At 38.6% G+C, this 17,609-nt stretch overlaps 1 protein-coding gene across 5 annotated transcripts in view; it reads right to left on the reverse strand.

Annotated features, from left to right (window-relative positions):
- LOC126256060 (exonuclease mut-7 homolog) overlaps positions 1-17,609 on the reverse strand; it is a 227,486-nt gene that overhangs the window by 126,166 nt on the left and 83,711 nt on the right. For all 5 annotated transcript variants that reach the window (XM_049955452.1, XM_049955454.1, XM_049955455.1 and 2 more), the window contains exons 8-10: positions 17,040-17,229; positions 13,032-13,191; positions 2,494-2,689 (exon numbers count right to left, since the gene is read on the reverse strand). In XM_049955452.1, the coding sequence (XP_049811409.1) occupies positions 2,494-2,689; positions 13,032-13,191; positions 17,040-17,229 (546 nt within the window). The remainder of the gene's footprint in view (positions 1-2,493; positions 2,690-13,031; positions 13,192-17,039; positions 17,230-17,609) is intronic.

Below are 17,609 nucleotides of genomic sequence, written 5' to 3' on the forward strand. Positions count from 1 at the left end.
AAGATCTGAGTCGAAACAAAGCTCCGGGAGTAGACAACATTCCATTAGAACTACTGATAGCCTTGGGAGAGCCAGTCCTGACAAAACTCTACCATCTGGTGAGCAAGACGTATGAGACAGGTGAAATACCCTCAGACTTCAAGAAGAATATAACAATTCCAATCCCAAAGAAAGCAGGCGTTGACAGATGTCAAAATTACCGAACTATCAGTTTAATAAGTCACGGCTTCAAAATACTAATGCGAATTCTTTACAGGCAAATGGAAAAACTAGTAGAAGCTGACCTCGGGGAAGATCAGTTTGGATTCCTCAGAAATGTTGGAACACGTGAGGCAATACTGACCCGACGACTTATCTTAGAAAATAGATTAAGGAAAGGCAAACCTACATTTCTAGCATTTGTAGACTTAGAGAAAGCTTTTGACAATGTTGACTGGAATACTCTCTTTCAAATTCTAAAGATGGCAGGAGTAAAATACAGGGAGCAAAAGGCTATTTACAATTTGTACAGAAACCAGATGGCAGTTATAAGAGTCGACAGGCATGAAAGGGAAGCAGTGGTTGGGAAGGGAGTGTGACAGGGTTGTAGCCTGTCCCCGATGTTATGCAATCTGTATGTTGAGCAAGCAGTGAAGGAAACAAAAGAAAATTTCGGAGTAGGTATTAAAATCCATGGAAAAGAAATAAAAATGTTGAGGTTCGCCGATGACATTGTAATTCTGTCAGAGACAGTAAAGGACTTGGAAGAGCAGTTGAACGGAATGGACAGTGTCTTGAAAGGAGGATATAAGATGAATACCAACAAAAGCAGAACAAGGATAATGGAATGTAGTCGAATTAAGTCGGGTGATGCTGAGGGAATTAGATTAGGAAATGAGACACTTAAAGTAGCAAAGGAGTTTTGCTATTTGGGGAGCAGAATAACTGATGATGGTCGAAGTAGAGAGGATATAAAATGTAGACTGGCAATGGCAAGGAAAGCATTTCTGAAGAAGAGAAATTTGTTAACATCGAGTATAGATTTAAGTGTCAGGAAGTCTTTTCTGAAAGTATTTGTATGGAGTGTAGCCATGTATGGAAGTGAAACATGGACGATAAATAGTTTGGACAAGAAGAGAATAGAAGCTTTTGAAATGTGGTGCTACAGAAGAATGCTGAATATTAGATGGGTAGATCACGTGACTAATGAGGAGGTATTGAATAGAATTGGGGAGAAGAGGGGCTTGTGGCACAACTTGACAAGAAGAAGGGATCGGTTGGTAGGACATGTTCTGAGGCATCAAGGGATCACAAATTTAACATTGGAGGGCAGCGTGGAGGGTAAAAATCGTAGAGGGAGACCAACAGATGAATACACTAAGCAGATTCAGAAGGATGTAGGTTGCGGTAGGTACTGGGAGATGAAGAAGCTTCCACAGGATAGAGTAGCATGGAGAGCTGCATCAAACCAGTCTCGGGACTGAAGACGACAACGACAAGGACGACGACGACGACAACGACGACAACGACGACAACAACAACAACAACAACAACAACAACAACAACAATAACAACATCTCTTCAGTTTAAATTAGGATCACCAGCTGTGTCGTCTTTTCGTTCTTCTTTCTTGTTCGATTTACTTTCCTCACTGCTGTCAGCAGGATGTACAGGAAGCTGATAAGATTGTTCTATTCCTTGAAAGTTTTTCATTAATTATGTCATGGACACAACCACAAACAAGCCTTTTCCTTCACAGTTTCAATGCACTTCATGCTCTGCGTGCAGATTTCAATGCCGCTTGCGTATACCAAGTATATCACATTTGGCGTATTGTGAACACAGTTTACCTATTTTAAAGTTTGTTTTCCAAATTTCTTTATTTACACATGAACTGTAGATTAGATCATGCAAAATCATCTTAATTCACTGAATATAGTTGATACAGATGCTATATCATGTAAACTGTTTCTCAAGGTTGTAAGAAATGGTCTCATCCTAATAGAAAGTTATAGCAAAAGTGACACACCTCCACATTAGCCTTTCATCTCGAAGTAATATTTTTGATTCTTGAAGTTTTTAACAGCAATTAAGAAAGTCTTGAGTTTTGCACAAAATTAAAACTCAGAGCAAATCACACTGACAACATTATAATTAAACACTTATAGCAAGAACTGAAAAAAGAAAATATTACTTTACAAAACAAGCTGAATTTAATCACTGCAGAATAAGTGCAATGTGTTCATACCAACTGTAGCAGGCAGATGCCTGTTGATAGCTTTAAAACAACAAAGACAATTCTAGCCTCAATTACTGCCTGAAGTAGACCAATATACACCAGAGTTCATTGTGACTTTGGAACTGTTACTTTCAATATGCACACGCGCGCGCGCCCACACACACACACACACACACACACACACACACACACACACACCTTACATAGGCCTATATATATAAACAGAAAAAGTTTGTGCATAACATGTTTATGCTCTTACAGTTAAATTCAGTTACCCAATTTCATGATGCTTTCATCTGAAAACAGGATTCGTCCAACCTCTTCCCACAATTCCTTGTAATGCAATCCAATCCTTATTACATCCAAAATATATACATTTTCGGAAGTAGCTATTTGCATCAGGGCCAATGTGAGCTGCTTTGTGCCAAAGCGGGGTTTCCATTCACAGTCAATTCCAATTCTATGCATATTCTGTAATCAGAGTTCATTATATATTATAACATTTAAGGCAACACAAGTTGTATTTAATATTGAACATAAAATTTGCTTACATACATACAATGTCTGCTAACACATTTAACAAATTTTGCTAATACTCAAGAAAATATTTTGAACATATTTTAAGAAATCACACCAAATCCGTAGATGTATAATGAGCCACAATCTAGTTACTATACTTTAAAAGAAATTGCTGTGACAAAATGAAACAACACTGTTTACAGTACTAAACTATCTGCCATGGAAATTTAGTGAATAATTATTTTTACACCTTGAACTGCTGCCTTACTCTGGACCAAGATTTGAAAAAGTCTCTCAATTTGGTTGCAGTGGATCAGCAGTTAACTACAGATTGCATTCTTGTGGTGTTCAAGGTAGCAAAAATGGCAGAATGCCTTTGCAACCTCACAGGAAACAACTTCTAGAAATGTTCTGAGAAGTTTAATGAACAAATGTAGATGTGTGTGCCTCAAAGGAATTCTACTTTGAAGGCAACCATTACTAGCTGAATAAATTTGTGGCATTAATTTGGATTTTGTTGGACCAACTTTATTCACATGCAGTGGTAAACTGCTCATGTACAGCCACTGACAGGGGGAGCAAAGGGCAATTGGATTTCTTAATTTTTTTTTATGATAATGGTATGTAAAGTTCAGAACTCAAATATCAATCCCCAAAAGCAATTCCATGTGACTCAAAAATTCTGAAGAAAACTGACAGTGAAGTTCTCCAAGCCACTGTAATTCACAAAGGAACAGCAATTTTCCAAATCCCTACATCATTTAAATACAAAATGCATCAAATGTAATATAATTAAAACTTACGTAATAATCATTTTGTATGGAAATCACATATGAGTTGCGGGGGAAATGGTAGAAGCGAGTGGCTCTATAAGGAGAGAGTCAACAGTAATTATTATATTTGTGTATTTATAAAGTTTGCAGCAGACAATGGCTGCCAAAACCAAGATTTCATGCCACTGGCCCGGCACTTATACTCTTAGAATTTTCTGCAAAGTGGGCCACAGCTGCTTGGGGACAAAAGATTTCTGCAAATTCAATAATAGTTGGAAAGGAACATTTTGCAAGTGACAGCTGCAGCTGTAGTAGCATTTCAGCATCCATCATCAAAACAGAGTTTTGCAGCATTGCACCTGAAAATTTTTAATAAAATTGTGCACAAGAATTGCCCTTATATATTACAAGCAAAACATAATCTCATGGACCCATTGCTTCTAGTAGAAAACTTTTTCCATTATACATTACAAACTTTAGGAAAACAGAAGTTTGTAATACATGAAGCATTAATTATATTCAACAAATAAGATGAAGCATATGTTTACAAAAAAAGAAAATGATGTACATTTTTCATAAAAAATTATAACTACATACGTGTTTATCAGCATACATTTCATGATTTTAACATCTGAATAACACAGGTAGTTGAATGGAATTAAAAAATTGAAAATAATACTAATAATTCATATAAACAAAAATGTAAATGTATGTTTGTTCAAAATCTCATCTCTCCGAAAGCTCTTCACCGATTGCTTCAAAAATTTGACACGCTGTTGCCTTTGAATATGCACATTTTTAAACGTAAAATGGAGAAACAGTGCATGAAAACTCTCAAACAGTACTCGACCGATTTACATCTAACTTTTACGTGTTACTGTAATGAACGTATGGACACATATAGGATAAAAAGGGAAATTGTATTTACAGCTTACTGACTTATGATTAGAATACTACTATACAATCTGAATTTGCAATAATAACAAATGAGGCACAAGGCCACAGAGAGGGAGAGATAAACAAGGCACAAGGTCACAGAGAGGGGGAGCAGGAGATGATCAATGGTGGGAGGTAATTGACAGCAGAATGAAGGAGATGGACAGAAAGAGGGACAAGAGGAGATGGAGATGGAGGGGGGGGGGCAGGAGAAGATGGAGGGATAGAGAGGGGGTCAGGAGAAGATGGAGAGAGAGAGAGAGAGAGGGAGGCAGAAGAAGAAGAAAGTGAAAGGGAGGGGGGGGGGCAAGATGATGATTTAGAGAGAGGGGGTGGCAGGAGAAGATGGAGTGAGAGGGGGGGGGAAGGAGAAGATGGAGTGAGAGGGGGGGAAGGAGAAGATGGAGGGGGGACAGGAGAAGATGGAGAGAGAGAGAGAGAGAGAGAGAGAGGGGGGGGGGAGGCAGGAGAAGATGGGGGGGAGGGGAGGGGAGGGGAGAGAGAGAGAGAGAGAGAGAGAGAGAGAGAGAGAGAGAGAGAGAGAGAGTTATTCTTTCAGTTTTGACCACAAATCCCCCACTACCCAAGTTATGTGATGAGAAGTGTTGTTGAGGTTGGGACACCTATTTTAGTAGTAACAATGTAGGAAAAGATAAATTGCTACTTACCATAAAGAAGACATATCAAGTTGCTGACAGGCACAATTAAAAGACACTCATGCATAGTTTTCAGCCACAGCCTTCATCAGTAAGGACACACACACACACACACACACACACACACACACACACACACACAAGCACACTTGATGCACACACAGCCAACCCCAGCATATCGGGCCGGAATGCAACATCATGTGGGATGCAAGCAGCAATCTAGAGGGAGGGGGAGGGGGAGGGGGGAGGGACAGTAGTGAATGGGTGGGAAGAGAGACAAACGTTGTCCAGTGGAGTGCGCAGGGACTAGACTGCCGACAGGTGCAGTGTCAAGAGGTTGTGGGGCAGGGAGGTGGGGAAAAAGGAACAAAGAAAGAGCGGAGTAGGGAAAGACAAGCGGATGCATTGGCAGAGGGCTGCAAATAAACAGGATGGGAGATGAGAATGCCAGCGATCCCTCAAATCACCCTAATTCCACAAGCTGCGACATGGTCACAAATTGAACAGTGACCCAAATATAGAATAAATTTCCTTTACTTCATGTCTAGGGTCACAAATTTTTGTCATCAGACTACCGGTTTCGGTCTATAATGACCATCTTCAGACCTATTTTATAAAAACATGTCCTCCAGTATATTAGGAGAAGTTTTTATAAAACAGATCTGAAGATGGTCATTATAGACCGAAACCAATTGTCTGATAACAAAATTGTGTGACCATAGATGTAAAGTAAAGGAAACTCATCACCCTGGTTCCAACATTGAACCCTGCCTCTTCTAATTCATGCTATCATCCAACTGTGATCTGCCCCTGTACTCACAACTAACCACTCACTGGTCACCTTCCAGGAATTCCTTACCTCCAACTTAGCCTCACCATCCTTGCCCAGTTTCCTTCACCAGAACACCAACCTTTCAGTAGAAGAAAGAACAGCCATACACAGCCTGACTTAATCATCCTACCTGCAGACAAACGTTCCACTACTGTTGTTATGCATCACAGTGACTATCTGACACAAGGCCTCTGCTAATTGTCTGACTCCTCCACCTATAAACTTTCTCAGAGTGATCCCATCCCAGAAGTCAAACAGAAACTCCAATCCTGCTTAAATCCTTAGGCCCTTCCCATAACATCTCCCCTGAATCCATTTCCCTTCTCACTCCTATGACATCCCGGACACCCACCTTACATGCTCCCCAAAATCCACAAACCCAACAATCCTGGATGCCCCGTTGTAGCTGATTACTGGGCCCCCACTGAAAGAATTTTGGCACTCATTGACCAACTCTTCCAACCAATTGCCCACAATCTAGCCTTCCACATCAGACAGCAACCACTTCCTTCACAGACTCTCCACCATTCCCACCCCTTCACCTCATGGATCGCTACTTGTCACTGTTGACACCACCTCCCTATACACCAATATCCCTCACACCAATGATCTTACCATTACTGAACACTACCTTTCCCAACATCCTTCAGACTCCAAACCCACTACCTCACTCCTCACACACCTTACTAACTTTATCCTAACCCACAACTACTTCTCATCTGAAACTGTGGCACAGCCATGGGCACCTGCATGGCACCCTCCTATGCTAACCTTTTATATGGACCATCTAGAGGAAACCTTCTAATCCTCACAAAACACCAAACCCCCAGTCTGGTTGAGGTTCACTGAAATCTTCATGATCTGCACCCAGGGCCAGGGCCAACACATCGTATCTTCGATCCTTCACAACCTCAACATCTTCTCTCCCATCCTCTTCAAGTGGTCCTCCTCAACTCACTGTGTCACCTTCTGAAATGTTAACCACCTCCTCTCTGATCCGCACCTCTGCCCACATTATACCTACCAACTGCCAACAGTATCTGCATTTTGACAGCTGTCATCCCATATAGCCTGGCTACCCACGGCCAGTATATCTGCAGTGACAAAAACTCCATTACTCAGTATGTTGAGGGCCTCACCAAGGCCTTCACAGACAGGCATTTTCCCTCCCTCCCCAGATCTAGTCCACAAACAGATAAACAGATCTCATGTGCCATTTCCCCCTCACAATCCCAATCCTCCCACCACCTTCAATAAGCAGCCACAAAGGAGTGCCCCCTTCATCATCCAGTACCATCCTGGACTGGAAAAACTGAACCACATCCTTTGCCAAGGTTTTGATTACCCATCCTTGTGCCCTGAAATGAGGGACACCCTACCTTAGATACTTCCCATCCATCCTAAAGTGGTGTTTCTTCACCCACCCAACCTCCACAACTGAGAACACACTGTCCCCACACCCTCGACCCAACAGTTTTCAACTCCTCTGTCCTTATCGTCTCCTCCCAATTCTTGTCTCCCACCCTGTATATTTGGAGCCCTCTGCCAACTCATCCATCCGTCTTTCCCAACTGCTCTCCTTTCTTGTTTTTATTTTGCCCCACCTCCCTGCCCCACAACCTCCCAACACTGCACCTGTCGTCGGTCTAGTCCCTGCACACTCCACCAGACCATGTTCCTCTCTCCCCACCCATTCACTACTATCCCTTCCCCCTCCCCCTTCTCCATCTCCCTCTAGATTGCTGCTTGCATCCCACATGATGCTGCATTCTGGCCCGAGATGCTGAAGTTGGTGGTCATGTGTGTGTGAAGTATGCTTGTTTGTGTTTGTGTATGAATGTTGTGAGTGTGTCCCTCTCTTTACTGATGAAGGCTGTGGCCGAAAGCTATATGTGTCTTTTAATCACAACTGTCTACAACTTGATGTGTCTTCTTCACAGTAAGCAGCAATCTGTCTTTTCCTACATTGTTGATGTAGTAATGTTTTTTGGCTGTGGTGCCTTTGGGAATACATTCATGAAATATGTCCCTTTCATCTAGAAAAGGAAAGGAAAGAGAAGATAAATTGTTTTCATTTTGATCCTCCAATTATGCTTTCTTTAGTCATGTGATGAAGCAATCATCTTTTGGCTCAACTGTTGTTGGGTTTCTGCATAATAATCAGAGCACCATTCCCTTCTGCCTGTAACAATGTTTGGCAAAAGTGTAGCATTGGTGTAATGTTCTGTCATGTTTGCAGCTGAAAATTTTCAAAGAGTATTTATGAACCAAGTACCCTTAGTTTCCATATGGATAATGGTTTGTCAACTGATTCAAAACAATGGATAGTAAACATACCTTGCAGGAGAATCCATTCTTAGCCTCTCTTCCCCTGCAGGTAAGGCATTCTAGCAACTTGCGAGTTCCCACAGTACAATCATACACCACTCAACAGGAGGAAAAAATAACAAATTTAAAAAACAATCTGTACAGCTATAGATTGAGCATTACAAAATTTCCTAAGACTCCACAATCACACACAAAGTAATGTGCTCAGAAAATTCCCTTTTTGTTTAGTGCCACCAGCTTCTCTCATTTGTGCTTCTATTCCCAGTAAGTTCTTCACTACCACTAACTTTTTTGACTAGTCTCTATGCATTTTCTACTTATCCGTCTTCCTAATGGAGAAACCTCATCAGCCTTAAGACTCTTCTTCTTTTCTTAGCTTCTTGAAGTCAGGAATGGCTGCATTTCATGTTGTCTATGTCATACAAGCCTTTGTGACTCATAAGATTGTGGTGTCACAAGGCTTAGGCCTGTCCCACCCCTCATTAAATCGACCAAGACTTATGCGAATAATTGTAAGAACAGTTATTATTATTATGATGTTCTTTAAGTTTGTTTTTGGGTTTTCAGAAATACTGTGGGAAGAAAGTTTATTTATGTTGCAGATAACGTGGAAGACGTTGCCCAACGATCACCACGAAAGTTCGACGTAGCGGCAAGTGGGCAAGGAATAAAACGAATGCTGCAAACTACCACGAGCCATGGAAGAGCCTGGGCCACGAGGGCGTCGAGCTTCCTTGGTTGTTGTTGGACAATGTCAGAGGAAGAGATATTCTGTTTTCTCTTTGAAAACAGATCGATCGAGTCTTGAAAGGTTCATGTAAAACGTATAGGCGGGTGACACATTAGGTGGGACCCGAGGCCTGTAATACTTCCACAGTTATTAAAAAGTTGTTAATTGGCAAGACCAATAGTTCATCAATTATATAGATAAAAAGTAGTAAAGATATAGGAAAGGAAGAGTTGCGGCATCAGAACGAAAACCAGAAGTGTCTACAGGAACTCTCACAAGAACTAATTCAAAATATTCTGAAGGGGTTTTGAACACGGTTTCCTCTTGCTCTTGTGGAGTGTCTGAATCCCTACAAACCTCATTAACAATAGAATTGTGGGTCCTCTAAAAGCTGAGGCAAAAAAGTTTATGCCATGTGGATTTTGATGTCCATACACATCTGCATGAAAACGACCTAGAAGAAATGTAGAAGTAAATGCTAATGTATTTGCTGCAAGACTAATAAAAGTTTCAAAGACTTAATTATGTACAGAATTTAAACAAACTGTGACTAAACTACTATATGCAGAGAGATACCATTTACAACCTACATGTCACTAAGAACATGAATTTCACATGTAAGAACTCACAACAGCTCTGAGCATACTGAAGAGTAAGAACACTGCTAGATTTTGTGGAGTGTATTTGAAGTTATTCAAAACTGTAAGCCTACAGAAAAACAATGGCCCCTAACATTATTTGGCGAAATCATGTGAACTCAAAACTTCCCAGAAACTTTCAGAAAGGCAATGGAATTACAGCTTTGGAACCAGGTAAAAGAGGAACGGAGGCTGCTAACTACTGGGCTCTCCCTTTAATTAGGATGGCACATAAATTACGAGGGAGATTATTTTCAATAGCATCAAAGAAGCCATTAATAAAACAATCTTTGTTGCATAGGGTGGTTTGGGGGAAAAAAAAAAGAAAAAGACTGCTTCAATCAAGCTGACACAACAGTGATGGAACCTGGAAATGAGAGGCCTCAAATTGGTTGCAGCTTTTGTGGTTTTGAGAGCAGCTGGATCATATGGAGAGAAGAGCTGAGGCTCAAGTTTGTTGATGTAATTCCAAGTTTGAAGGTAGCACCTTTATTCAACAAACCACTCTCTGATCAATGTTTTTCAGTATTTCTGAATGGAAAAGCCAGCAGATAGAAGACCCTGAACAATGGTCTGTTTCTAGGATGAGACTTTGCTCTATTCCATTTCATTTTTATGTCTACAGCTCTCAAGTGGCTTTACTATATTGAACAAGTACTTTTTTAAACGGTGATTCTAGCCAAACACAAGCAAACCGAGGTTGTAACATTGCACCAACATAATAAAGAGGCACAGTGTAAGCTAGAGGTACTATTTGATGTGATGAAAGTTTCCCATAACTACTTCCCTAAATACCCGTGTGTCATCCTCTCAGACAGACACAGTTATTTAAGCAGCACTGCATGAACCTGTAATAGAAGTTTGGATTAAGAGTAAATCTCCTCCACAAAATGATTGAAAACAATTGGGGAGCAAAGGCAGATGCTCTATGCAATGCTGCAATTTCATTTGTGTTTTCAAATGGCAAACTGTAGTCCTGTAAGAGAACATGGCACACATGCAAATAAGATATGTCTGAATGGGCCTGAGGATGATTATTAGCACTGTAAAATCAATTTCCATTTAGTGGTTTCCTGTTTCGTGCAGTATTGCTTCTCGAGATCTCAAAGAAAAGCTGTCAAATCACAAATTCTTAAGAAGACAGAATTGTTTTAAGAACATAGTCAAACTGTGCATTCCAGAGACCACCAACTATACATATGAAGTCGTGAAAATCACCTTGGTGTGTTCTTCAAGTCGAAGACATTTTCAATATCACCAAGAAATGGAAAGAACTATGGAATGAACAGTCACCCCACCACATACACCTAATTTAAAATGTAGTGAACAAGTTTGCAGGGTCTGGTGTTCTCCACTGTGAATGGGCAGGACTCAATTCCACCCAAACAGGACAAGGGAGGTTTGTCCACACCTTAAAGAAGAAAGGTTACTGTAAAAATGTATGTGACTGTGGTGCAGAGGAACAGACAATAAGAGAATATTTGGAGAACTGTCCCCTCCATGCATTTAAAGGTGATTAGCAAGACACAGATGAAGTGACGGTAAATGATGGTACCTGGCCGTCAAATTTAAACATCTAGATCAGCTGTGCACTTTTTCTGTATGTTACATAATGCTAGATGATGATGATGATGATGATGACGATGATAATAATGTAAATAATGTATAGTACCCTAACATAATTAATGCTTTGTTCCTTCACAGTTTGTATTCTAGAAAGCACTGACATGTGATCATATGAGGTGTGGCTATAAAATAATGACACTGATGCTGTCACATAGTAGGTACGCATGCACAAAGATGAAAAACCAATAGCTGTGAAGCATGAAGCTTTCTCAGTCAAATGACACATCTCTGGTGTCTGTAGACAAATCAGTATGGCCACAGCCTTCATTTCTGTGTAAAAGATGTTATTTTGTCTTGCCAGGAAAATGATAAGCGTAATAACAGAGCAACAAATTGTTGTGAAGTTTCATATGAAGCATGGGAAAACTGCTACTAAAACCTATCTTTTACTAAAATAAGTGTACTGCAAAGACAGTTTATCATGAGTTTTTGAGTGATTCACACATTCCCAAGATGGCTGAGAAGATGCTGAAGACAATTCATGCCTGTAATGGCCTTCAACATCAAAAGCAAATATAAGTATTGAAAAAGTAGATAATCTGATTCTCTCTGACCACTGGTTGAATATGTTGAATATTCGAATGATTGCTGAAACTGCAGGAATTTACAAAGAATGTGTTAAAGTAAATTTTACATAACCAGTCTAACAGGAGAGAAGTTTGTGTGAAACTGGTGCCGAAAAATCTCACGATTGAACAAAAACAAGCTCGTGATATGTTTATACTGACAGTATGGATACCATTGAAAGTGATCCCAATTTCTTAGGAAGAGTGATAACATGTAATGAATCTTAGGTTTTCACTTATGATCCATGCATTGGAAGGGCTCAACTTCACTGGAGGAGAATAATCTTGAATGAGCAAATCACAATTAAAAGCAATGACGATTGTTTTTTCGATATTTTTGAAACTGGATATCTTCACTGGGTTCCTGAAAGACAACTACTAATCAACATTACTACCTTTAAGTTCTTGCTCCACACAGTGTGAGGAGGGGGAGGGGGGGGGGGGTGTAAAGAGAGAGAGAGAGAGAGAGAGAGAGAGAGAGAGAGAGAGAGAGAGAGAGAGAGAGAGACTTGAATTGTGGGAGAATAAGTCATGGTTTCACCATCAAGACAATGCACTGGCTCTTACAGCATTGTCTGTTAAGAGGTTTCTCGCAAGATGCAGCATCCCAGTATTAAAACACCCACTTTATTCATCAGATTTAGCACTGTTTGTGTCTTATCTATTCCCCAATATCAAATCTGCATTACAAGGGATAAGATTTCAGTCCACTGAAGCAGTAAAAGAAAATGTGGCACACGACATCAAGGAGCTCACAGGGGAAGACTTCCAGCACTGTTTCCATCAATGGAAATTTCAAATTGTGTGTTGTAGGGATAGGAGGGAAGTATATTGAGTCTCACACTCAATAACTAAATAAGCATGTTTTTGTGATAAAATGTTTTACAGCAATAGTTCTATTACTTTAAAGCCATACCTTGAATAATCATTAAACATGTTCTGCTGACGCTATTCAGAAGAAGTCCCCCTTAACTAAAACAAAACATAAAACTCTCTCTATTGAAGAGATGTCAGTGTCAACAAGATTTCACACATGAATGCAGCTGAAACCATTTCATGAAGCTATGAACAATTACAATATGCTCATGACTACTATCAGATGCCCATCAACACTAACAAATATATGGCACACATTTCCAATGTTTATATTCTAAAGGAAAACAGTAAATGAAGAAAGTGGGTAAACATTTTCTAAATTATTTGACTCACATCATTTTTCTTTACTGATTCAATAAAAAGTTGCAGCTTCTCATCAGAATCTACAAATATAATACTGTCAAAGGGTAAAGCTAGTTGATGATACGTAATTAAACTGTTGTCCCAATTTTCTTCAGTTTCTTCAGTTTCTTCAGATTTTTCACACTGAAGCCTGTAAAAATATGAAGACAAATTATGTAGGATGTATTAAAAGAACAATAGTTATTTGAGAGTATTAACAATAGAACTAAATCACACAAAATCTCTTACAGTGAATTTATTACTAGAAGTAACACTCATCTCATCATGGACAGTTGGCCTTACATCGTCCATGTTGGACTGGTGTAAGGAACTGTAGGAACTGTGACTTTTTGTGATAATAATAAAAGATGAAATAAAAATTATCTGTATCAGTCACTCTTTCTTTCATTCCCCAACATATTTTGAGAGTTTACACTCTCATCTTCAGATGGCACACTGATGTAATGTTACATTTGTGCTACCTGCATGCAGCCAGTTGTTTGTTTTGGTTTCCTTTTCAATCTGTTCCAGTAATTTGTCTCATAGACATGAAACAATAACATAAAATATTCATCTTTAATTTGCTCGAGTGTTCGAGATTTGAACCAGATCGGACTAAAGGAAGACATCAAAGCAATTCAGAGGTGGGCTGCTAGATTTGTTGCTGGTAGGTTTGACCAAGTTTTACGGACTTGCTTCAGGCTCTCAAATGGGAATCCTTGACATGACGGAAACATTCTTTTTGAAGAATGCTATTGAGAAAATTTAGAGAAGCGGCATTTGGAGCTGATTGCAAAATGACGCTACTGCTTCCAACATACACTGCACATAAGGACCACTAAGATAAGGTTCAAGAAATTAGAGCTCATATGGAAGCATATAAACAGTCGCTTTTCCTTTGCACTATTTGCAAGTGGAACAGGAAAGGAAATAACTAGTAGTGGTATGGGGGTTCCCTCCATCACATGCTGTACAGTGTATTGCATGTAGATGTAGATGAAGTATGTTATTGATGTGTGTTCCATGAGACAAATCCAGTTAAAGATTTACATTTATGACAAACTATAGGGTTCTGTGCACTGGGACAGATTGTTTTTGATACTGGCTGCATCCAGCTAGCAAAAATTTAGCTTAATATCATTGTACCACCTGAAGATGAGTGTAAACTCTCTAAACACATTGTGAGGTGAAATACAAAAGATTGTCTGACACTGTTTTATTTTAGCATTTATGAATAATTAGGTAAAAATTGAAATAAGTCACCATTTAAATTATGAATTTTTTTTTAAAAAAAAGAAGATACCAAACAACAATCACAGGGTAAAATAGAATTTTCTTCCTGTCTTCTTAACTGCCTTGTCAAGTTTTTTTAAGCATGAAAAATAAACAGTAAAAAGTAGGCTACATTTCCCACCTACTTGGATATGTTAAGAAAGACTGTGCCAAATCTTTGCACTGTGGATTCATTATAGATTTTTTTAACAAGAAATATAAAAACATCTTTCAAAAGCAGAAGTACAATTTAAAAATAAGAAAGAGCACAATTTGACAAAAATTAGAATATATGTGGACTTACAGTTACATAAGGATACTGATAAATAAATTTACAACCCTTCGCTGCAAACAAATAATTCTCCAAAGAGACTGATAATGAGATATACTAGAGGTTTCAGGAAAAAGCAAGATCTTTCACTAAACAAAGTGAATACAGTGATGTGCAGTGCACAACCATAGCTTTGACATTTTCCTCCACCTACTTTCCTTATAAATCTTTATAAAATTGTTCCATTTTGCTATATTTGACCCATCTCATTTTTCCTATTAGCAATTTGTGCTTTCATTGGCCTTATGAATAGTGTGCATATATCTTCATTTAACAATGCCTAATCAGTTAAAACTACCTTTACTTAAGGACAATAAATTACAGAATTCTATGATCCAAAGATGTGTTAGTACAGCTAGAAGAGGAATTAAAGGAGTTCAAATGGAATCTAGTATACTTATGAGAAATGAGGCAAAAAATGAAGGCTATGTACAGCAAAAAATCAAAACATTTGTTTGCTACACATAAACAGATCAGGTTAGAAATTAAGGTGTAAACTTTATTGCAAACAAGATAATTAAAAACAATATTATATACAGGGTGTTTATAAATGAATATTGGGGTTTTAAAACTTTATAATATTTATTATATTAAACTTACAGTTATAAATGATATGTCAAATGAAAAATCAATTCAAATAGTTTTACCAAGAACGTTATAAATGTTCAATGTATACACCATTTGTCACATGGCACACATCAAGTCTAAGAGCCGAGTTCCTCCCAAATATTGGTAAGTGTGTCTTCAGTGATTGTAGCAACAGCTGCTTCAATTCTGTCTCTTAATTCAGGGAGGTCTGCTGGTAGCGGAGGCACGTACACACGATCCTTGATGAAGCCCCAAAGGAAAAAATCGCATGGCGTTAGGTCACGTGAAGATGGAGGCCATGCAAAGCAATCCCTGTCATTGGGCCCCTTGCCACACCCAATCAGAAGGTGAATCATGCATGAGTGAGATATGATGTGCCTTTGCCCTTTCCAGTGCTTGGGTACAGACTTGATGTGTGCCCTGTGACAAATGGTGATAACATTGAACATTTATAAAATTCTTGGTAAAACTGTTTGAGTTGCTCTTTCATTTTACATATCATTTATAACTGTAAGTTTAATATAATAAATATTATAAAGCTTAAAACCCCAATACTCATTTATAAACACCCTGTATACTGAAGAAACCACATACTCCATTTGAAAAACCAGATATATGGTCCGGTGCCATCTATTACACTGCCTACACATGAAGAGGTAGCAGTAGGCAATGACAGAGGCCCTAGAGGTGGTCACCATGGTCATGACAAAGCTGACAAAGGTGGCATCCAAATGCAACACACTGTGTCCTCAGACATTGCTGCAAGTACTGCTCCACTAATTAAGTCAACAGTTGCACCATTTACTACTTTAATTTCCACTTTTCCATAAAATTAGTTTAGTACATCGTCAGAACCTATTTGGTGGATCACCGTGATGCCTAAAGATGGAGTCACTATACAAACAGTTAGAAATATTATCTGCCATGCTGCTCCCAAGTACCCAAAACTCTGGATCTTTAACTGTTACATTTACTCTGTTTCATTGTACTATCTTTAGGGTCCATCTAAATCTACGCACATAATCTGGAAATCGCTATGAAGCATATGGTGGAGGGTACTTCACATCAATTCACACATTGAGCTTCTAGTGATACGGGCAAACACCCATTCTGCATTTCCAGGTCTTCCCTCTCGTTATTCATTCTTGAAGAGGTGCTCCAGATAAGGGTCACACCCAATCTGAAGGTGAATCATGCATGAGTGAGATATGATGTGCCTTTGCCCTTTCTCAAATATTCAGGAAGTATTTGTAAGTACATTAAAACACTTAACGAAGCACATTTTACAAAATCTAACCTCTTCCTTTACTATTTCAAGGAAAATACTTCTCAAACATACCCTCCTTAATCCTATACAGTCAACAAGACTTCTTTACAATACCACATTCGATATTCTAATTCACCCTTTTTATGATTCGCAACTGAACATAAAAATATAAAAATACCTCTTGCAGAGTGTCACTGATTATATGTCTGTAATCTGGAACACACAGCTTGTGTAAACTATTGTTCATTTCACTTCCTATTTACTATGTTGAAAGACTTACTACTTTGGCAGAAAAGGTTTGATAGGGGAAGGAATGAAATTTAACTATGTTCAAAGAAGAGTTCAGACATTTACTACAGGTCAATGAGGAATAAGTCATGAAAAATCTTATTTATAATGGACAAACTAGGATTTGACAAGTTTGATCCTTTGTCACTTCTTTAATCACTCTCACTACAGATGAACACTTTATTTATGCATAAAACATTGTTGAAGTAACAGCGAAAAGTTTAAACAACTTGTTTTTTTTTTTTTTTTTTACCTTAACTTCCTTTCCTGTGAATATATTCTTACATTTTCAGGCCATTTACTCTGTGGGATGTTATAATAGTTAGTCCAGTACAGAGCTTCTTCTGGATCGTTTGCTAAATTTACTAAAACAATAAGCTCTTCTTGTAAACGTACATCATCTTGTACTGCTTCCCGTACCATTTCTCGCCAGCTATCAGTACCTAAGTAGAAATTGTTATCCCAAGAATCACTGACCACATGAATAGCTTTGAAATTAAAATGATATTCTTATAATTTAAAAATACTAAACGACATTTAATTTTTGAGTAAAATTGATTCAAACTGCTTCTTGAATGATTGTTACCCAAAATAACTGATATTGATGATGAGAAATAGAAAAGCTGTTAAGAAGCAGCGTTCCCAAAATTTACACATTTCAAATCATTATAATTGTATCATCAATAACACAGACTGTATCATAGTTTTATTGCACAACTTTATGTAAACTACGACAGTAACAGCTTGATAAATCATTCGTAAAATGCAAAAGTCATCCGAAAGTGTCTGGAACTAGACAGTTACAATGCAATAAATTAAACAG

This window comes from Schistocerca nitens, chromosome 1, assembly GCF_023898315.1.
Source record: "Schistocerca nitens isolate TAMUIC-IGC-003100 chromosome 1, iqSchNite1.1, whole genome shotgun sequence".
Classification (NCBI taxonomy): domain Eukaryota; kingdom Metazoa; phylum Arthropoda; class Insecta; order Orthoptera; family Acrididae; genus Schistocerca; species Schistocerca nitens.